Below are 21,645 nucleotides of genomic sequence, written 5' to 3'. Positions count from 1 at the left end.
ACACTGACACCGGCACTGACACCGGCACCGACACCGGCACTGACACTGACACCGGCACCGGCACCGGCACTGACACTGACACCGGCACCGGCACCGGCACTGACACCGGCACTGACACCGGCACTGACACCGGCACTGACACCGGCACCGGCACTGACACTGACACCGACACCGGCACTGACACTGACACCGACACCGCCACCAATACCGGCACCGGCACTGACACTGACACTGACACCGGCACCGGCACTGACACCGGCACCGCCACCGGCACTGACACTGACACCGGCACCGGCACCGGGGATGTGCGGGCAGCGCTGCCCTCTGCCCCCCGGTGTGTGACCGGGCTGGAGGCGGCGGGGAGAGGCTGCACCGAGCGCCCCGTCTGCATTTCCAGCGCTTTCATCCCTAAAATAATCCAAGGGCTGGTTTTCCTTACACCAACCGGGCTGAGTGGAGGCTTTGCAGGCTCGACCGGCCCCACCAGTCTCCCCGAAACCCCCCGGCTCCCCGAAACCCCCGGTCAGAACCTGCCCACGAGGAGCAGCTTCCCCAGATGTCCGTGGTGAGGGGCAGGGTGCTGCTGCTGCTGAGGATGGAGGTCGGGGATGACACGAGCTCTGCCACCGTCACCGCGACCATCAGACCCCGCAGCCCTGCGGGGGAGCGGCTGAACCGGGAGGGATGGGATGGGGCAGGATAACCCCGGGACGGTCCCTACCCCTCTGCAGCCAGACCCTGGGATCTCCCCTGGGGCGAGGATGGACTTTGGGAACGTTCAGCTGCACCCCGGGACCTCACATCCCCCTGACTTCACTTTTGGGCTGTGCCACGCACAGACCATCCCAGACCATCCCTGGGGTCCCCCCAACATCCAAGCCCTGGCAGCAACCCCGGGGTGCAGCAAAGCCCGGTGGGGATGGGGTCACTCCCCGGCACCTCCCCACCTCAGGGCTCCACCACCGGCTCGGGGTGGGCGATGCTGGAGCAGCCCAGGGCGGCCCCTCACACACGGCTGCACTCCTCGGGGTCCACAAAGGCCACGGGGGCTGGGGGACAGAGGCAGGTGACATCTTGAGACCCCCCCTTGGCAGGGTGGGGGCCAGCCCTGCACCCCCTCACCCTCCTCATGCCCCCTCCCAGCGGGCAGATCTTGACCCTTTGCCGTGGCCACGGTTTGCAGACCTTGGCAGGACACCGGATGGAGAAGCGAGGAGCAGATCCCACGGGAAAATCCACTTCTGCTTCCCCCTCCTCATTCCCACCCTCGGCTCCAACACAGCAGGATCCATCCCACCCCTCACCTCCTGCTGCCCACACCCAGCCCGGCTCAGGTTGGATCTATTCCCACATTAAATCCAGTGCCAGCTGCCCCGGGGGGATCTCCAGTGCCCCACCAGGACCTGGGGCTACAGCTGGAGGCAGCAGAGCTCTGGGGCAGGCACTGCCCATCCCCACCCACGGGGCCAGCCGGCTTCGTGCACCGTTGTGGCAATTTCCTGGGCATGGGCAGCACCAGCAGCTCCTGGGATTTGCCTGGCAGCACGCCAGGACCATCAACACCCAATTATTTCTATGTCTCAACCAGCGCTGAACCCCTTTTTTTTTTTTTTTTATTAAATTGTTACGCTCATAAAATATTGAAATGAATGGAAATTAATGTCAGGCATAAATATGGATGGGCTGCACCCGCCCAGGCAGGAGCACGGGGACGAGCACGGGTGATCCCTGCACAGGACTGGCAGCCCTGTCCTGGTTCTCCTGCCTGGTGACCTCCACCAAAGCAACCCTCAGCCTCCCAGTTTGTCCCAAACGCCAGTGGTGACACCTTGGGACTTTCCACAAAGGGAAAAAAGCCATGGGAGCACGGCTGGGTTGTGGGCAGACCACAGGCCGTGCTCAGCACATCCCAAGGATGCCAAAAAAGCCCAACCCCGGCCGCCTTTCCCCAGGGTCAGAGTCAGCGCTGAGGCTCCGGTGACTCCGTCCTGCAGCAGCCGTGAGCAAAGCTGCCATCAGCGCTCTGTGCCTCAGTTTCCCCTCTCTAAAACACCACGTTGTGCACGGCTCCATGCAAATCCTTGGCGGCTGGAGGGTGGAAAACGCTCCGAAGGGCAAGGCCGTGTCTGGATGTTGTATTCCAGCTGAAATGCCGGCCCCAGGCCTCAACTCTACCAATAAACACTTGGTGGGACCTCAGAGCGGGTGGGAAGCAGGAGCAGAGCCCAGTGTCATACCCCACTGCCTCACTTTTAGACCCTCTGCTAAAAATGGGAGATTAATTAGGACTTTGTAATTAATGCTTCCATCTGCAGGAAGGGGGCCATGTCTGCAGCAGGTGCTGCCTGTCCAGCTGGATCCAGCTGGAATGATGAGGACCAACCCGCTCAGCCCAAGCCTGCAAACAGGGGCTGCACCCAATCCAGGGGTTAAATTCACCATGTGGGGTGAAGAAACCCCCGGGATGGGGAGATGGGGGACCCAGGTGCCACCACCCCTGGTGAGGCTCAGGTGGTGATGCTGCAGGCGTGGAGCTGTGCCAGCCCTGCAGCAGAGCCAGCACCCCATGGCTGGGCTGCAGCATTTACCCCACATGCAATAAATCATTAGTGCACACACCCCGTGAAAGAGTCTGTAAATCTCCTGGCACAACAAAAACACCTGCAGCGAGCGGCTGAGGCGGCGAAAACCACAGCACGCTCCTGCCACGCCACGCACACCCACACCCCAGCGCCCATCTGGGCCATCTCCCGTCATACCCAAAGAGGTCCTGGCTGCTGGCTCAGTGCTCCCCTCTGTCCCAGCTGCTGTCCCCATCGCTGCCAGCAGCGCTGGGATTTCACCTAAAACACCCAGGTTTGGTTCCAGCTCCTTCAATCTCTGCTGCACCGATCACTGAGGTGTGGGGATGTCATCCCACCACTGGGAAATCCCTGCAGGGCCACTCTTAAAGTCACCAGCTCCACCCAAAACACCTCCTGAGCTGACTTTTTTGTGAGCCAAACACTTGGATCTTCCCCAGGTTGCTGTGACACTTGGGGACACGGTGTAGTGTTGGACCTGGCAGCGCTGGGTTGGACTCTGATCATTTCCAACTTTAATGATTGTGTGATCCAAACAAATCTGTCACGTTCCTGCGTCCCCCAGCCCCGCTGCCACCTCCTGCAGAGGCCAGGCCAGGGCTGGGCACAAACCCACGCAGGATTTGTCACCGTGGGACGAGCAGGGCCACCGTGGCTGCAGAGAGCAGCGCTTTGATGGCCGAGCACCCGGACAGACGGGCGGCTTCGCCTCGGGAGCCTGACTCAGGCAGGGCCCTCATTTATCCGGTTGTGAATCCAGATGAGCCACACCAACGCCAGGGACAGACACACAGCCCATGGCACCTCTGCTTTTTTGCATTGGCGCAAGAATCTGACCCCAATTCCTGAAATTCGTCTTCAGCTGAGCTTCCAAGAGAAAAGCTCTGGAGAGCTTCCACTTTTCTGGCTTGTGAGCACCAACTAGTGAACCCAGGGTGGGTTTTTTTGTCCATCTCACAGTTATAAATTAAATGTGTTGTAGCCAGATCTGGTGATGTTACTGTGACCGTGCTGCAAACCCTACAGAGGAGGGGACAGGACAGGACAGGACAGGACAGGACAGGACAGAATAGAATAAGTGGTTTTCATTTGGAAGAGCCTTTCAACAATCTGGTCCCACTTCCTGACCAACAAACAATTAAGGGCATTGTCCAAATGCCTCTTAAACACTGACAGGTTTGAGGCCTTGACCACCTCTCTAAGAAGCCTGTTCCAGGATTGGAATGCCCTCTCCATAAAGAAATGCTTCCTAATATCCAGTCTAAACCTGCCTCAGTGCAGCTTTGAACCGTTCTGGCAGCTCCCACTCGGTGCTGCCCCCCAGGACCCACCCGGGCTCCGAGCCCCTGCACCAGCACAGCAAGGGTTAACCACAGGACACAGCTCTTTTCCTGGAAAATACCGATTTACCAGCCGGCACATCGGGAAAGAGGGAAATCTCAGAGAAGAGAGACTTTTTTTTTTTAAAAAAAAAAAAAAAAAAAGAAAAAAGACAAAACACCCAAAGCCCTCTGGAGCCCCCAGGACCCTCCGGCACCCGCAGAGCTCGGGGGGGCTCCGGGCTCGGTCCCGCAGGTGCGAGGGCGCATCAGCCGAAAGAGTTAATCGGGCTGGGCAGGGAATGTGTGAAGGCAGCATGTGACTGCAGGTGGGGCAGGGCGGAGGGATGAATCACTCTTTTCCTTTTCCTCTTTTCACTTCTTGCTGTTACCTGTCCGGCCCCGGCACTGCGCAGAGCCCCGAGCCCCGAGCGATGCGCAGGAGGCTGGGGCACAGCGTTCGCCTCCGAGCCACCCCCGGGCTGCCCCGCTCCTCCGGCAGCGACAACCCGCCACGGAACCGAGACATCCAGCTCCTGGCCGCCCTGCGCTAAGCCGCTCTCCTCTTTGTTTCTCCCCCACTTTTTATTTGGTGCGGTGTTAGCGCTGTCTTGGCAGGGCGGAGGATGAGGAGGGAGCGGAGCCGGGGGTGAAGGAGCTTCCTGCTGGTGCGGCTACACCTGGGGCCGGCTGCAGCTCCTGCCGGGGGAAGAAGCTGCGCGTTTTCCTTGCCTGGAGCCCTCTGGCCGGGAGCAAGGCAGGCACCAAAGCCTCCTCCCCGGCAGGAAGAGCTCCGGCGTGGCAGCAGCCCTTGGAAAAGGGAGCGGTGCCTTCCCCAAGCTGCGCGCTGAGCCGGGGAGGGTGAAGCAAACCGTGTGTTTAAAGACTGGAGAATAATTAATTCCTATTTATTGCCGACATCCGGCGCTCGCTGGGGGCACCGAGCTCCCTCGGGAGAGGGGACCGGAGTGCGGGGTCACCATGGCTTTCTCCCAGGTGCAGTGCTTGGACGACAGCCACGTCAACTGGAGGTCCAGCGAGTCCAAGCCCGAGTTCTTCTACAGCGAGGAGCAACGCCTGGCCCTGGAGGCACTGGCCTCCCGCGGCCCCGACGCCTTCTATGAAGTCCTGAAGAGGGAGAACATCAGGGATTTCCTGTCCGAGCTGGAGCTGAAGAAGATCCTGGACACGCTGGAGACCTACGACCCCGGCTCCGAGTACATCCCGCGGCACGGCAGCAGCGGCGGCGGCAGCGAGGGCGAGCGGAACAGCCAAGGGGACGAGCAGGACATGGCCCCTTCCCTGGAGTACTGGCCCCAGAGGTCCGACCGCTCCATCCCGCAGCTGGACCTGGGCTGGCCCGAGACCATCGCCTACCGCGGGGTCACCAGGGCCACCGTGTACATGCAGCCACCCATCGAGGGCCAGGCGCACATCAAGGAGGTGGTGAGGAAGATGATCTGCCAGGCTCAGAAGGTGAGCTGCGCCGCGGGGATGGGGCAGGATTGGCCCCAGGGCGTCGTGCTCAAAGTCCTGCCCAGCCGGGCAATCCCTGTCCTGCGGGAAGCTCTGCCCCAGCAGAGGCAGCGGGGCCAAGCGCGCAGGTTTTTCCTTGTGAGCGATATTTGGGGGGTCGGGTTTTGCTGAGGATGCTGCTAGCCTGGTTCAGCACTCCTGGCAGCGGCACAGCCCTTCCCAATGTCCCCACAGCAGCGCCGCTCATCCCAGGGTCCCTGTGGGCCCTGGGGAGGAGAATGGGCTGAGCTGTGAACAGTGGGTTCTCCAGCTGTGAGCCCCCAGTCCCAGCCACTCCACGGGCGTTATTCCCGCTGTGACAGCACGTGGGAACCTGGGATTATGGTCTGGCTTCTGCATCCTCCAGCTGCCCAGCACTGACCCTGGGGTCAGTCCTTGTGTCCAGCATCCGCCCACTCCGTGGCCCTGTGGTCAGAGCTTCTGGTCTGGCACTGACCCACACGAGGTCCAGCCTGGCCCAGGATGGCTGCGGTGCTCTGAGCTGGCTCATCCTGGCTGTCAGAGGAAAAGGATGAGCAGGACAAGGCTGGGCAGATGCTGCAGGGATTTGGGTTGAGACTTGTCCTCCCTGTGGCATCAAACGCAGGAGCAGGGAGTGGGGATGCATGAGCCATCCCAAGGGCAGGAGGACCAGCCAAGGAGGGAGGTGCTGGCCTGTGCTGAAGGTCAGCAGAGGTGGGCAGATGTTGCTGGGCTTTCCCAGTGACCCAGTCCCAGCTGGGAAGTGCAGGAGGGGTTGGGACCTGCTGCTTTCTTGGTGCTTTGAAGCTCTTTGAGTTCTGTGCACCCAGTACCGTGAGAACTCCAAGGAAGGAGCTTCCCAACCCAGCAGGAAAATGGGGAGACCTTGCCAGGGTAGCTGTGGAGCAGAGGGAACAGGCTGGGATCCACCTGCACCAGAGATGATGCTGGGGTTTGCAGATCCTGGTAGGAGAGAGGGAAACCTGTGACATGCAGCCAGCAGAGCCTCTTCACAGCAGCTCAGGCAGAAAAATGAATCCCTCAAAACACTGAAGGCAGCAGGATCACAGGAATGGCTGTTGGGGGTGTCAGGGCAGCAGGAGCCATCTCTGGCCTCTCACAAAAGTCGAGGTGACTTGTCCTCACCTGGGACATCTTCCCTGCCAAAGTGCTTTGCAGCGAGGGCAAAGGGAAGGGAGAGCTGAGATCCCATGGGATGGAGGATGGGACAACAAATCCCACGACAAATAATGTCTCATCTTCGGGTCTTTCCGGCTGCCTCTGACTCGGGCTTGCAGCTCAACCCTGGCTTTGCCTACTCACCGCTTCCCACCTGCCCCCACGCAAGCGGCTCCTCCTGAGTCATCCCACACCCTGCTCCGCTCCTGGAGCTGAGTCAGGCACATCCCCACCTCCCCTGGAGCCTCTCCAGACACAGGGACCTGGCCATGGTTGATGCTGCTGTGCTCATCACCGGCACCTTGATGCCCCCTGAGCAGGGCTGGGCTCTGCCTCCCCGTCCAGACGGTCCCTGACTGTGGGATGAGCCATGGTGACACCACTGGTGACATGCAGGAGCCTGCTTGGAGCTTCTGGTGTCTCAGGAAATGTAGAGATGGGTGAGTGCTTCGTGCTGCAGGGTCTGGGGATGGCAGGAGCTACAGGGGCTGGAGCGTGGGGCTCTTCCATGGTCTCCCACCACGTATCTGGGGACAGAAGTCCCTGTGGCTGAGCCTGCTGTCACACAGTGGAGCCCAGGTGACAACTTGTGCTCCTAAGGGTGGGGGACACTGGGCTAGACCACCCTGCTGATTCCTGCCAGGGCTCAAGGTCTTCACAGCAGCTCAGGGGTGAGAGGGTTTGGCTGAGGAAGCTGGGAGTGGACAAAGGGACCGTCCTGCTGCCACCACCAGATGTCACACACACTGTCCATGTGCTCTGTCCTCCCTGGGGACATCCCTGCCCAACTTCCAATCCCACCAGGCAGTGGAAGTGCTCTCAGTCGAGGAGAGGCTTGGGGGAGGTTCCCAGCTCCCTGCCAGAGGATGACCCTTGCTCCAGACCTGTCCCAGACGCTCGCTCTGCAGCGCTGCCGGTGCCACCCCCCAAACGCCGCCGTGTGAGTCGCTGTCCCACGGCCAGGAGGGCAAAGGCCGAGGTTCAGAGGCCTGGGGAGCACTGTCAGTGTTCCTGGGGTGAGGAAGGCCAGGGATGTGAGGCCTCTCTGAGGCTCAGAGGAGCCCTGGTGCTGGCAGGAACGAGGCCAAATGCTGCCGAGCTCAGAGCCTCAAAGCCAGGCGTGCCAGAGAGGGAGATGCAAATGATCCCCTCCTCTTTCTGGGAATGAATGGGAGAAAGGAGAGGCAGGATCCTGTGGCCACGTCCCTGCTCTCCCTGAAAATCCCATCGTGGGCTTCACCAGGATGAGCCATAGCACGGCCACCTCTTCCTTGCTGCAGATCCCCTCAGGCTGCTCGGTTCACAGGCTGGACATCAGGAACAATTTCCTCAAGGAAAGGGTGGTCAGGCACTGGAAGGGGCTGCCCAGGAAGGTTTGGAGTCCCCATCCTGGAGGTGTCCAAGGAATTTGTGGATGTGGCACTCAGTGCTCTGGGCTGGTGACAAGTGGTGATGGGTCCAAGGTTGGACTTGACAATCCTGAATGTCTTTTCCAACCTTAATGATTCTATGATGGTAGGGAGGAAGATCTCCCTCCTCTCCTCTTAGCTCTCTCTGACCAGAAACCAGAGCATGAAAACATTGACCTTGGCCCAAAGCCACTGCAGAGAGAAGTGACTTTGACCTCCTCTCCTCACTTGAGGTTCCAGGTTGGGGTTGTGGTGATGTAATTACCCTGAGCAACTTCCAGCGAAGGTTGGGAGGCCCTATTAATTACTGTTTACAAAACCTCTGCCGTTCCTGGATGAAAGGGTCGACAGGGGAGAGCAATTATTAATGTTACTTGTCCCACCTCTCCTCCATCCCAGCACTCTTCCTCTAATTGTGCCTCGGTGCCTGCCTAATTTATTAAATACCCACGTGGTGCACCCCAAAAGTCATTATCTGATGATTCATAGTGAGACAATAAAGAGCTGCAACTTCCTCTATAAAACATGATCCTGCTGTTTATGTGCTCATCAAAGCTGTTCCAAAAAATCCCAACAGCTTCTGCCCAGTGTCCAGAGGGATACAACACTCGCTGTTCCTCGGGGATTGGGGACCTGCACATCTGCTGAATCTGAGGGGTTCTGGCAGCTCCTGGGATCCCAGCCTCACTTGTGTGGGCACTGGGAGCTGTAGATTTAGGGCTGATTTCCTCTGCACCCTCCAGGAGAACGGCAAAGGGATGGCAAAGCTTCCTGGGGTGACACAGCAGCAGAAGGGAATGTCCCAGCACCCAGCACTGCCCTGGCAGGGGTGACAGGGACAAGGGACAAGCTCCCTCCTCACAGATGGCACAGCTTGCCCCAGATTATCCTGTTCCCCAGGCTGGGAAGCAAAGAGCACGCAGGATTTCACTGCTCCAGAGCAGACAGGCCTCCATTCTTTGCGGATTATCCCTGTGCCAGGGTTTGGCATCCCAGGGCTCAAGGCCAGCAGCAGATTTCAGCCAGAAAAGGACAGTCATGGCATCGGGAGCGCTGCCAGCGCCGTCCTCGCTCTCCTGCCCGCCTGATGCCAGGCCAGTGTTGGCACATTGGCGTGAGATCCCGGTGACAAAGCGGGGCCAAGCCTGTCCTGCAGGCAAGACGCGGTGGGGAGGGAGCAGGAGCTGAGCAGTGACAGGATGCACCAGCTGAGCAGGAGGAATTGGCTTCAAAACCTGGGCAAGAGGGTGAGAGCTGGGCTCCCTTCCCTGCAGTGCCCTGCAGGGCTGGGGATGGGGACAGTGCCCTGCCCACAGCCCTGCAGAGCTCCCTCACACCTTCAGAGCCACAGCTGCGAGCCAAGGCCTCGGCACTGCCGGGGCCACAGTGGGAAAAATGTTCTTTTCCCTTCAAAATGAAGGTCAGCGCTGTTCTCATCCCCATTTTACAAGTGCTCAGCTTTTCCTGGGGAAAACACAGCGCACAGGCAAAGTGACATGAGCACCAGGGTCAGAGGCAAATCATCTACCACCAAACCCTCTGCCACCAAACCCTCTGCCACCAAACCCTCTGCCACCAAACCCTCTGCCACCAAACCCTCGTCTTCAAGCCAGGCACACACTGTCCCACCAGAGGTGTCCCTTACCCAGGACTGATGGAAGACAGCTCAGCTCCTCCCCAATTTCTTGCTGAACAGGGCAAATCCGAGCCCAGAGCTCCCAGAGCAGCTTTGAACCTGTCCCACTTTGCATCCATGCCAATCCTGCCTCAGTTTCCCCATCAAGCCAACAAGGATGAGCAAAACGCACGAGTGGGTGCACAAGGGAGTGAGGATTTAGCCTTTCACAGCAAAGCCTGGGGAGAGGCTCTCAGGTGAGGATAATTGGGAATTCAGTTAAAATCGAGTGGCAAAGCCATGAAGTGCCCCCTCACCTGGCTCACGTCTCCCAGAACACTCCTGTGTGGTCAGGGCTGGGGACACCAGCGTGGCATCAGGGACAGCAGGGCTGGGGCTCCCCACACAGCCTCGCTCCTTCCCCCCATCGCCTGCAGAAAAGGAAGGGAAGAGCCAGCACTGTCATAACAATCCTCTGCTTAATTAAAGCTCTCCACGTCCTGTGGCACAGAACTAATTAAAAGGCAGCTCGGTGCTTTGAGAGCTCTGGACGTGTCTGAGTGTACAAGCACCCAGCACCATCCCAATCCCTTCCTGAGGGAGGAGCACCCTGGGGTCTCCCTGGTGTCCTCCCTGGCTCAGCCACGTGCCATGGCCAGCAGGGCCCTCCTGAAGGGCAAGTGGCCGAGAGCAGCCACCTGTCCCCAGCCCAGGGCACCTCACAGGAGCAGCCACAGGGACAGGAGCACTGCCAGCTTCCCAGCCATGGGGCAGTGACAGCACCCTGGTGCCTTTTCCCTGGGATGAGGGGAGGCAGAAATCCCTCTGGAGCTGCCCTGGGATGCTCAGCTGCCTCCAGATCCCCTGAGCTGCCACTCACCACCACAGGTGATGCCATCACCAGGAAATCATCACCCATGGGCACAGAGTGACCTTTGGTGCCCAGGCAGGCATTCCAGTGAAATTCCCATTTTCCCCACCTGTGGCTGGGGGAGCAGCAAATTCCCTGGGTACAGAGGCAGCTCCAGCCTGTGAGTATCAGTGAGATGTGACAAACACATGCAGCCTGGGGGGAAGGAGGGGTGCTGTGCAGCAGGAGCAGCACCCAGGGCTGGGCAGTGAGACCAGGACAGATGGACACACCACTCAATGATGATCCTGCAGGTCTTGATGGACCTCAACAATTCTGTCATCACTGTGCATCAAAGGTCTCCCCTTCTGATGCTCCCTGCAATGCTGACAGCAAAGGGACACCAAGCTTCTCAGCCAGAAACTGGACTTTGAATTTTGTGGAGCCTGTTAAAGGCAGGGAAGGTAGATTCACCTTCAGTAACCCGTTTTTCACCAGTAGATTATGCTGTGGATCACCACTGAAATGGTTAGGGTTGGAAAAAACATCCAAAGACCATCAAGTCCAACAATTAACTCAGCACAGCCAGGGCCACCACTAAACCATGTCCCCAAGTGCCACATCTACCTCTCCTGGAGATCAAACTTTCCACAGGGACAGCAGAGGAATGGGAGGACTTTCCATCCTCAGGCTGTCTGGAGCTGGGGGCAATCCCGGGCTCCCCAAATTCCAAACTCCTACAGGGAGCACTTTGCTTTGGCTCTCACAAAACAAGTGCTGACTGTACCTTGGGTTGTCCCTGGCCACGCTCCCCAGACTCACCTCTCCTCTCCCCCCTCCAGGTCATCGCTGTGGTCATGGACATGTTCACCGACGTGGACATCTTCAAGGACCTCCTGGACGCCGGCTTCAAGAGGAAAGTGGGAGTCTACATCATTTTGGATGAGACCAACGTGAAGCACTTCCTTCAGATGTGTGAGCGAGCCCACATGCACGCTGGACACTTGAAGGTAGGGATGGCCCGAGGGTCTGGAGCTAGGGAACCTCCTCCAAACGCAGGGAGATAATCAGAGTTACCATCTCTGCTCCCTCCTGTCTTGGGCAATCACAACCCCCAGTGTTAGAAGAGTTTAGTCCATTTTTCCTGTAGCCAAATCTGGAGGTGATGCCCAAATTCAGGAGCAGCAGGATGGAGGGTGATGGGTGAGAGGAGGGGATGTGGATCTGCAGCAGAGCTGGATGCAGAAAGCCCAGGGGTGCTGGTACCCAGCCAGTGCTGGGACTGGGGCAGGAGCTCTGGAGGGGCACAGCCCCACAAGGATGGGCACAGGGCAAACCTGAGGGCTCAGCTCCCCCCGAGGAGCGAGCTGCCAAGAGAGAGGGAGCAGCAGATGCTGTGCCAGGGCCAGGTCCGTGCTGTCAGCAGCTCCTGCCTGCTGCTGCCCCAGGGGCAGGACCGGCAGCAGCGGCCGCCGGCCCTTCTCCTGCTGTCCCGCAAGTCAGAGGCTGGAATTAAAAACTCGATTTTCCCCTTTTCCGGAGCCTCCGCCCCAGCACAGGGCCGGGAGCGGAGCAGGGAGGCTCCCACGCTGCCTGAGGCCCTGGCAGCTGCCAAGGATGCCCTCACTGCTCTCGGTGTGCTGGGCAGTGCACGCTGGAGGGACTGACCCGCCCGCACATGCCGCCTTCTCCGGCCATGGGTGCGCATGGAATCGCTCCTGGGCACGAATCCCATGGAAAACCAGGGAAGGCAAAGCACAAGGGGGATGCCTGTCAGTGCAGGGGTCGGTTGGGTGGGGCTTGGAGCAACCTGGTCCAGTTTAGGGTGTCTCTGCCCATGGAAGGGGGTTGGATTTAAGGTCCCTTCCAACCCAAGTGATTCTGGGATTCCCCTTCCACGTCCCTGTGTGAGCAAGGGGTGCAGAGAAAATCACTCATCATAGTGCTCATGCAAAGGCAGAGGAAGGCACAGAGGAGAGGACAGGGGGTTATTTCAGCCTCAGGAGCAGCAGCCAGAGCGGGGATCCTCACTCCAGCCACAGGACAGTCCCGGGCTCTGCCCCAGGCACAGCGCTCCCATCACCAGCATCGGATGCAAACACACCTGGGCATCCTCACAGCCCCACTGGGGGCTTGCAGACCCCCCCACGATGGCTCGGCCTCGCCTGTTGCTTGGCAGAACAGCGACGTTGCCGCTCCTGACGTCAGCCGGCCGCGTGCCCGCTGCCAAACACCCGCCGGGCAGGCCCGTGCCTGGGCAAGCTCCCCAGATTTGCTTACGGTGAGAGCCAGCCCCTGGCTGAGCAGGAACACGTAGGAGCCACGACAGCCTCACACCTGGCTGGCACCAGGTGAGCTCGGGGACCCCTCGTGGGGAGCACCGGCCGGCCAAGCCTCGCACCTTCCCCATCTGCCGTGCCCAGCCGGGCTTAATTGCTGCTCCCAACAATTAAAACAAACACAGCCCAGCTTTTCCCTGCGTCCAAGCTCCCTGCAGAGGCTGGGATCCCGCAGGCTGCTGCCGCTTCAAGACCAGAAAAGCCAGCGCTGACGCGCTCCAGTGTTTTCCTGCATTAGCAGCCCGGTGGCCGGACTGGAAAAGCAGGAGAACATCTGCAGAGCTCGGCAAATGTCTGGAAGTTGGGATATGCCACATATTGCAGCCAATTCGCTGGCAGGGGATGCGGGAGGAGGTGAGGAAAGTAGGGCAGAGTCTGGGAGCTGCTTCGTAAGGCGGGAGATGTCACCGAAACGTCCCTCGTTATCTCGGTGCCGCCGCTGGGAATCAGCAACCGGCTCGGGCAAGGCGGGCGTGCGTTGAGCAAGGGCTGCCGGGGCAGTGATTCACCCGTCCCGCTGCCTCAGCAGGGATTAAAGAAGCAGATTTTACTTAGCAGCAGTGGTTGGCCAGGAGGAAAAGGGACCAGCAGCGGGAGCGTTGTTCCCTGAGAGAAACCCAGAGCTGCTCGTTGAGTTTGGGTGAAGGTGGGCTCCGAGTGGGTGGTGAGCAGAGGGTGAAGCCATGGGTGTCACTGCTCTCTGAGCAGCCCCAGGAGTGGGGATAACACGGGACAGGGGTGGGAATTGCCATCCCAGCCTGCTCACCAGCCAGTTCCCAGCCCCCTCAGCACAGCACTGACAGAATTTAGGGTGCTCAGCACCACTTTCGCCCCAGCCACAGCAGGCAAAAAGGGAAATGCTAGGAAAAACACAAAATTCACAAAAAATTCCCCCCAAACCTTCTCTGTTCAGTGTGTGGAACTTCCCTGGAAACACAGTCAGGAAAGCTGTTGCTTTCACCTCACTGGATTTTCCTGCCAGGCATGGGGGAGCAGGGGCTAGGGGGTGCACCTGGGCTTACCCTGTGCCTGCTCATGGTCTCCAGGGAGAGAGGAGAGCCCAGGGAAGCAGAGGAGAAGACAAATTTTTGATGCTTTTCTTTAAAAAACAAAACAAAACACACAATAAAACAGCCACGGAGGGCATGACCCAGTGATGACACAGAGCCTTTTGCAACAGCATTACCAACATCCCAGCAGGAGCAGGAGGAATGCAGGTGCTTTCTTAGGAAAATATTTTCTCCCCACCCAAAAGGAGCCTATTTGCCTTGGGAGATGCTATCTGCTCTGCTGTGGAATGTGTCAGTGCCCTCCATGGAGATACTGGAGACAGGAGCCAGACTGGGGATAAAAAAAAAAATCCCAAAAAAATCATTCTCACGGAGCCAGGGCTGCCCCTGCATCACTGGGTTCCCTGGGGAGGACACCCAGCTCCACACTCCAGGGACCCGCTCCCACATCACCAGGTTTTGTCTCCCGAGGGTGAAAAGATGTTTCCCCACTGCCTGATTTCCCACCAGCCCCTACAAACAGGACTAGATGCCCAAATTTAGGAGCAGAGCAAAGGGGAAGCGTGGGGAAGGACAAACCCGCTGCCAGCAGGTGCAGGTGGGCTGTCCTGGGGTCACCACCTCCCCCTGAAACCCCCTGCAGATCTCCTGCTGGGAGCAGGCGTGGAACCTCCTCTCCCATGGTGGCATTTGCATGGATTGCAGGAGCTGGGGAGCTCTTGGCAGCGCCACCACACAGCCCTCGCCCACGGACACCGGCGGCACCGGGTTCAGGAGCTGCCAAACACAGCCTGGCACTTGGGCAGAGCAGGAAACTCTCCGAGTCCACGGCTCACTGCGTGGCCTTGGGCGAGTTGCTTTATCTCCCCATCGCTGTGGGCTCCTCTGAGCCGGCCGTGAGGAACCTTCCCGCTCCTCAGAGGGGCTGTGGAGCATCCAGAGGATGGAGCTCTTGGAGGGGTGGGAGATGCTCTCACAGCAGCTCCTCACTCCTGCTCACACCTCCGCCTTGCAGAACCTGCGCGTCCGCAGCACCGGAGGGACCGAGTTCTTCACCCGTTCGGCCACCAAGTTCAAGGGGGCTTTGGCCCAGAAGTTCATGTTTGTGGATGGGGATCGAGCCATGTGTGGCTCCTACAGGTAAATCAGTGCCGTCTCCCCTCCCAGCCCATGGAGGGGTCGGTCGAAGGATCGGTGTGACCCCACGTGGTCCAAGGCCCTGGGACGCCTTGCCAGACTTGCTCTCCTCCTCCTAAACTGGGAGATGATTTTTTCCAAGGAGATTTGGAGTGTTTCCCACTTTTGGAGTATTTGGGAGGGTTTCCCACTACTCCCTACACCACCAGGTCTAGGACACCCACCCTTCTGGAGGTGGTGGGACACACCAAGTGTTTCTGTGCTGATGAGCACAAGGAAGGACCAAAGCACCAAACCACAGCCGGTCCCAACTCTCCCACCAACCTCAGCTTCTCCAGTCAATCTCCTACACAAGCTCTATTTCAGTTTGTTCAAAGGAAAACTTCCTTTGGTAGAAACAGACCAGATCTGATCAGGTTTCAGGTCTAAAAGGCAAGTTTTATAAACATGGAGCTGAAACATTTCCTCCTTTCTGGCCATAACAAATAGCACATCCACTTAGGAGTCACTTTTCTTAATTAACCCAAACTGAGACAGGAAAAGTAACCAACACTAAGGTGAAAAACTGACCCACTGCAAATACCTTTTATTTTTACTTCAAGTCCCACTGCGCTCACGACTTCAACCCTTCACTCTAATTTGGGCTGGGAGCTATTTTGTCAGTGCCATTATTATTGTTATTAATGTTTACAGTGAGATCATGTCCCTGCTGGCACCATCAGTCCCCCAGGGAAGGCCAGGGCTGGGGTGAGGTGTTATTTACCAGGGAGTGCTCAGAGAGTCTCCAATGTGTTTCTGTTCCAGCTTCACCTGGTCCGCGGCGAGGACGGACCGAAACGTCATCACGGTCCTCTCGGGCCAGGTGGTGGAGGCGTTTGACAAGCAGTTCCAGGAGCTCTACCTCATGTCCAAGGGGGTGAGCCTCAAGTCCATCTCCATGGGCGAGGAGCCCGAACCCGAGCCCGTAACGCTGCCCTCCGTGGTGCCGGTGACCCCCGCCAACGCCGTGGTGAAGAAGCTGATAAACCCCAAATACGCCCTGGTGAAGGCCAAGAGCGCCGACCAGATCAGCAAAACCTCATCCGAGAACCAGGACAAAAACCAGAAGACTGACAACAAAGGCAAAGCACCCCCCGAGGGCCAGGGGGGAGAGCGGCACGGTGAGGGGGCTGACCTCTCCCTGCTCATCCACCCCGGCCTCCTGAACCTGGAGAAAGCCAACATGTTTGACTACCTGCCCACCTGGGTGGAGCCTGACCCCGAGCCGGGGAGCGAAGTCCTGGGCTACATCAACATCATTGACCCCAAGGTCAAGAACGTGAAGCTGTCGCAGATGAACCGCATCAAAGTCTGCGACGTCTCCCAGGCCAGCGCCCAGCACCGGCAGATGCTGAAGAACAGGGAGATGGAGGCCAGGAAGAACTCAGAGCAGGAGCTGCCTCTGCTGTCCCCCGGCCACAGACAGATCCCACAGCCCCCCGTGGAAGCTCCTGCAGCCCCCACTCCCAGCCCCATCGAAAGTGTCAGCTGGACAACAAGGCAAGTGGGGACATTTGCCTCTTCACCGCTGGGCCACCATTTGAAGCCACAGGAGGAGGCATTGGAGGATGTCAAGCCTCCCGTTCCAAAGCCAAGGACCGTCCCCGTTGGTGTCCTCATGACCAAAGTTGTCACAAGCTGTGATAGAAGCGCTGCCCTGGAGGGAGACACTCGGCCACCCCTGGCCGACCACACGGGTGTGAAGCAGGAGCGGGAGGAGAAACCCAACCGAGCTTCCATGGAGACCTGCCACCTCCAGCCAGAGCGGCCAGTGGCAGCTCCACAGGAGGACAAAGGGCCTCCCTGCACCCACAACGGGCTGGGAGAAGAGGAGGAGGAGGAGGAAGAGGAGTACATCACCCTCAGTGACCAGGAGAGCTACTCCAGCAGCTCTGCTGACCACAGCTACCGCCGCTCCAACGCCTCCTCCATCTCCGACGAGTACTTTGAGGTGAGGGATCGCTACGGGCCCCTCCGGAGAACCAACTCGGACGTCACCCACAACGGGGAGATCCTGCCCATGCAGAGGAAGCTCAGTGACCCTCATATCAGCCGGGGCACCTTCATCAGCCCCCTGGGCAGCCTCCCCTCCCTGAAGCACCTGCGCTTGGAGGACATGACGAAGAGGAGGAGCAACGCCGTGGAGATCAGGCGTATGCTGCCCCGCAACATCCTGGATGGCAACAGCTCCTACCCCAGCAGTGCCGCCCAGGTAGGACTTCTTGCTGTAACCTTATGTTTCTCTACCCTACAGAGGTTTGCAAACCTGGAGGTGACCCAGTCAGCTCAACCGAGGTGTGGTGTCATCCCAAGTTTTGGCATCATCCCGACCTTTGGCGTTGTCCTAGATGCTGAGATCAGGCTTCCCATACGGGAGAATAACACCCTGCACGTGGCCATGGCCACCCAAGAGGTGGCCAAAGACGTGGTGGCCACACCACAGCTCTTGCTGTCCAGCCATGGGGACCGCTGCTAAAGGTTTTGGTGATTGAAGATTCTCCCACAGCCCAGCGGCTCCAGGCACAGCTGTACAGATGTGCTGGGACTCGCTGGGCTCCATCCACAGCGGCATCACGCCCAGCTGGGGACAGGCTGTGCGTGCAGGCGTGTCCTTCCCAGGATTGTTTTCCTGCGCCTTGCCAGGGTGATTAGCATCAAAGGGAAAGCGCTCGGACACATAATTAGGCAGAGCAAGACAGCGGAGGAACAGGGACAGCAACCTCTGTGGGCAAGTGCCACAGTCAGCAGCTTTGTGGCTGATCCACGAGTGACGCCAGGCCTTGTCACCCTGCTGCAATTCCACGGGGAGCCTGCCAGGGAGCACGAGGTCACAGCAGCCATCCCCACCACAGTGCCCCGTCCAGGGGTGATGACACTGTGATCCCCCCATTCCCACCTGAGCTCTGCAGCCTCTTGCACCTCTGCCAAGCATTCTGGCTTCTCAAGGCTCCCCGCCCGCTGTTTTTGGGGCATTCAAACCCCCAGGGCGAAACCAGCAGCTGAAATCACTGAAACCGCCTGAGGTTACCCCAGCTGAGCATCTAATCTGTATTTACAGGGAATTAAATTTACTATCCCAGAGTCCACTTGCTTCTCCCTTCCCAGCCAGTGACAGGGAGCTCAGAGCTTTAATCCCTGCACATCAAATACCCCCAAGCCCTGCAGGGCAAGGAGCATCGAGCTCTTTGATGCTCTGTGACCCAGGTGCCACCTTGCTGGGGACGGCTGGGTACGCTGGTGTTCCTGCAGTAACTTGTTCTGGCCCTTTGATGAGAGGCAGATAATTAGCACAGCATCAGGGTTAGGAAAGCCAGCACTCAGTGGAGAGGTGCAGGGAAGACTTTCTCTCATGTGTAAAAACAATAAATCAAAGTAACCCTTGATTAACTCTTGAAAACTCAAATCTGACAGAAATCACTGTCAATTCTCCCAAATATGTATGTTTTTTTCTGGGTCCACGCTTCTTAGGTGCCCAGCAGAGCCCAAAACACAGGTGGAGGCTCACTCAGGGCAAACATCATGTTTTCCACGTTGTGGAATCCAGTTCCTCTCCCAGTTTTTCTCTGGAAATCACCTTCCCTAAATACACAACCCCATTCACACCTGGATGCACAGCAGGATCGGGGAGAGCACCAGGGACACCTGGGTCCTCTCCTGTCCCTAAAAGACAGAGATGTCTTTTAGCAGAGAGATGACTCCAGGCAGGAGAGCTGAGCAGCACCAACATCTATTCTTCATCATCTCTTCCTGGCCTAACTGCATCCCAGATGCTGGAGCTGCTGGGCGTCAGGCCCGAAAGCAGTGGGGACGTGCACCCAACCCACAGTGGGGTTTCTCTCCAGAGCAGTAACGGGCTGGGGTTACCCCGTAGCACCGACACAGCCCAGTGCAACCACAGCAGCACATCCTCCTCCAGCCAGGAGCAGCCATTCCCCACCACCATCCCACCCCTCTTGCCCCTTCTGTCCAATCTCCTCCCCAGAGAGTGCCCACAATGACATAGAAACCGAGTCCAGCCTCCTCCTCCTCCTCCCACAGCTCCACTCAAACCATCACACCCCAAAGCTCTGGCCAAGCCATGTCCATCCACAACACAGCCACCCCTTGGGCTTTGATGGGGTGGCTCAATCCCTCTTAAATGGGCAACATCCATAGGAATTGCTGATTTGAAAGAGCTCAGAGTCTCTCCAAAGGCTCCCGGAGAAGTGCTTGGCACCCAGCAGGATTCAGGCTCTGCTGAGCAAGCACTGCCTCATTCTGCTGGTGGGCAGGAGGGACAGGGTGTTGGTTCCTGGGGTGGGATACTTGGGAAAGCCATGGCTTAACTTTTTCCCAAGAGCCAGAGAAAGTCAGGAGCCACTGGAGCCACCACCCAGCTCAGGCACATGATGAGCTCAGAGGGAGAAAAGCTAAATCATCCTTAATCCTTCTCACCTGAAGCCATCTCAGACCTTGACACTGAATTTAAGCACCTAATTAAATCAATCTCGGACTACCTAAGCTAAACTGCTTTAACACAACCCTCCTGGTCACAGCAGCAGGTGACAGCTCCAGGGAGGCCTTTGGGACATGGGGACTGCCTGACAATCGGGCTGGTGCCAGCAGCAGCACGGTGAGGGCGATGGCAGAGGCAGGGCAGGTTGGCACAGCCAGCTCTGCAGCCTCCTGGCCCCAGCTCCTCCTGCCATCAGCACCTTGGCTCAGCAGGTCCCACCTCCCTGGTACCTCCACACAGGTGCAATCTCACCTCGGGATGGCGGCGCCGGCACGCCCAGAGGGGAGATAAACATCTGACCACAGCCATGTGTGCTGGCCTTACCCAGTCCAGAATTGAGGTTAATGGTGCTCAGACCCGAGCCAAGCGTGTGTCTCAACCCAGCTAACGAGAGCCGCCCCCGCAGTGGTGTTGCAGCTCGCTGTTGTCTCCTGATCCCACCTCCTCTCCCAACCCTCCATCCTTTCATCTGATCCTGGCAGGATCAGATCCCACAGGCTGGGTCTGGATGGCTGAATGCTCTTCGGGCCTGACATGAGGGCTGAGATGATTGAAGTGGGTGTTTGTGCTGCTGCTGGAGAGAAGGTGTTGAGATGCCTTGTCCTGGATTTCCAGGCAGGAGGAACTTGGCTCGGGACAGCCTCCAGACTGCCAGGGCTGCTTGGGAAGTGGCTGCTGGGAGTGCTGGAGCGTTTGGTACCACAGTCAGGAATCAGAGCAGCCGTGGTTAATATTTGAGGCAATTTTGAGCCACCACTGAATTTAGGCAAGGGACCAAGGGACAGAGGGGTTTGTCCATGAGCACACCTGGCACAGGCAGGTGAGGAGCTGGCCTTGCAGGGAGCAGCATCCTTCCAACAGCCAGAGCTCACCTCTGTCTCTGCTCTTTCCCAAACAGGGGACGCACATCTACCGCTACCGGCCCCGGACCCCGGCGGGCAGAGAGCCGGGCAAGGAGATCTCCCGCTCCCCGACGCACGAGAAACCCCTCGGGGCCGCCAAGTACAGAGGGGAGGGAGCAGAACCCAAAAAGACCATTGCAGGCAGCCAGCCCTACTGGCAGAGCAAAGCCTTCAGCCCCAGCAAGCCCACAGCACCCGGCCACGTGCCCCAAAACAACCCCAGAGCGTCAGGCAAACGCTTCACCTCCCTGCCCGAGAGCCAGAAGCCGGCCGAGGAGATGAGGACACCCCTGGGCATCCCGCTCTCCAAACTGTCCCAGTCCAAGCACCTCAAGAACAAGGTTGCGGGGGCCCAGGGTGCTTCTGTGGACTCCAAAAAGCAGCCCCAGGAGACCACGGGCCAGAAGGAGCAGTAGGGGCTGGTGATGGTGGCCTTGCAGAGCTGGTGGAGCCCAGGCGCCGCCGCCTTCCTTGGGGCAGGGGGTTCTTGTTTACATTTACCTGGTCGGTGCACCGGTACCACGTGGCCATGATGGACAGCCCAAAAGGCATCCCTGTCCAGGGTCCAGGAAGAGGTGCACAGCATCCACCCTGGGCAGGTGGCAGGGAGTGTTGGGAACGATCTTGGACGCCTCCTCCAGGTTGGGGACCTCCGATCCCGTCAAAAGCTGGGAAGCATCGCTGGGGAGCGGGTTGGAGCGAAACCCAGCGGTCTGTGAGATCAGCTGGCAAAACCCAGCCAGCTCCTTCACCCAGAATGCTGCCTGGAAAGGGAGGGATCATCCCTGATGGTGATTTTCTTCTGGTTATTTAAGAGACTTCTGTTACCATTTTGCACAGCAGGTCCCACTGCAGTCTGCCCTCCCTTCGGAGGGTGAGCCGTGTCCCGGGACAAGGACTCCTCAAGGGACCCACCTCTTTTAACCTTGTACTGTAAAAAAAGCAACCTGTTCATTAAAGCTCCCTGGTCCCACGGCAGGAGAACCTCGTCTAAGAGTATTAAAATGCAAGATTAGGTGGCCTTGGACTCAATAAACTGCAGCTCAAGGTGCCTTGGCACAAATGTCCAGCTAAATATTTTCTAACCCCCCACCCAAGCATTTCCCCAGCACCCCCATGTGCTCCCATCCCCAAACCTCCAGCAACCAGTAAAAGAAAAATAAGAAAAGAAGCCCCTTTTCACTGCATTTTTCCTAGGAAATGGGACCCAAGGTCTGAGCCTGAGCCCTGATGAGGAATATGTGCAATGAACAAGCCCTTGCAAGCGAGTCC

The 21,645-nt window shown here is 58.4% G+C and overlaps 1 protein-coding gene and 1 long non-coding RNA gene across 2 annotated transcripts; one reads left to right on the top strand and one right to left on the bottom strand.

The window, feature by feature from the left end:
- Window positions 1-4,009: 4,009 nt before the first annotated feature.
- Window positions 4,010-9,827, bottom strand: LOC147650079 (uncharacterized). Its single transcript, XR_015277518.1, has 3 exons — window positions 9,632-9,827; window positions 6,873-9,450; window positions 4,010-6,703 (listed from the first exon to the last, which is right to left on the bottom strand). It is a non-coding gene; the product is annotated as an uncharacterized LOC147650079 (long non-coding RNA).
- SACK1G (scaffolding CK1 anchoring protein G) lies at window positions 4,251-21,436 on the top strand. Its single transcript, XM_023936923.2, has 5 exons — window positions 4,251-5,377; window positions 11,294-11,461; window positions 14,816-14,940; window positions 15,742-17,188; window positions 20,370-21,436. Exons 1-5 carry the CDS (start codon window positions 4,883-4,885, stop codon window positions 20,787-20,789), a joined length of 2,655 nt encoding a protein of 884 aa, XP_023792691.2. The 5' UTR covers window positions 4,251-4,882; the 3' UTR covers window positions 20,790-21,436.
- Window positions 21,437-21,645: the final 209 nt, after the last annotated feature.

The sequence above is a fragment of the Cyanistes caeruleus genome, chromosome 17 (assembly GCF_971803275.1).
Source record: "Cyanistes caeruleus chromosome 17, bCyaCae1.hap1.1, whole genome shotgun sequence".
NCBI classification, from domain to species: domain Eukaryota; kingdom Metazoa; phylum Chordata; class Aves; order Passeriformes; family Paridae; genus Cyanistes; species Cyanistes caeruleus.
The sequence above is the reverse complement of the archived record's forward strand: the minus strand, read 5'-3'. Positions and strand labels throughout refer to the sequence as shown.

Bases quoted from the DNA above. Each gene is read 5' to 3' on its own strand.
- SACK1G (XM_023936923.2), top strand. From the start codon at position 4,883: ATGGCTTTCTCCCAGGTGCAGTGCTTGGACGACAGCCACGTCAACTGG. The intron at 14,941-15,741 runs GTAAATCAGTGC...TTTCTGTTCCAG, and splicing joins GCCATGTGTGGCTCCTACAG to CTTCACCTGGTCCGCGGCGA. The intron at 17,189-20,369 runs GTAGGACTTCTT...TTTCCCAAACAG, and splicing joins ACCCCAGCAGTGCCGCCCAG to GGGACGCACATCTACCGCTA.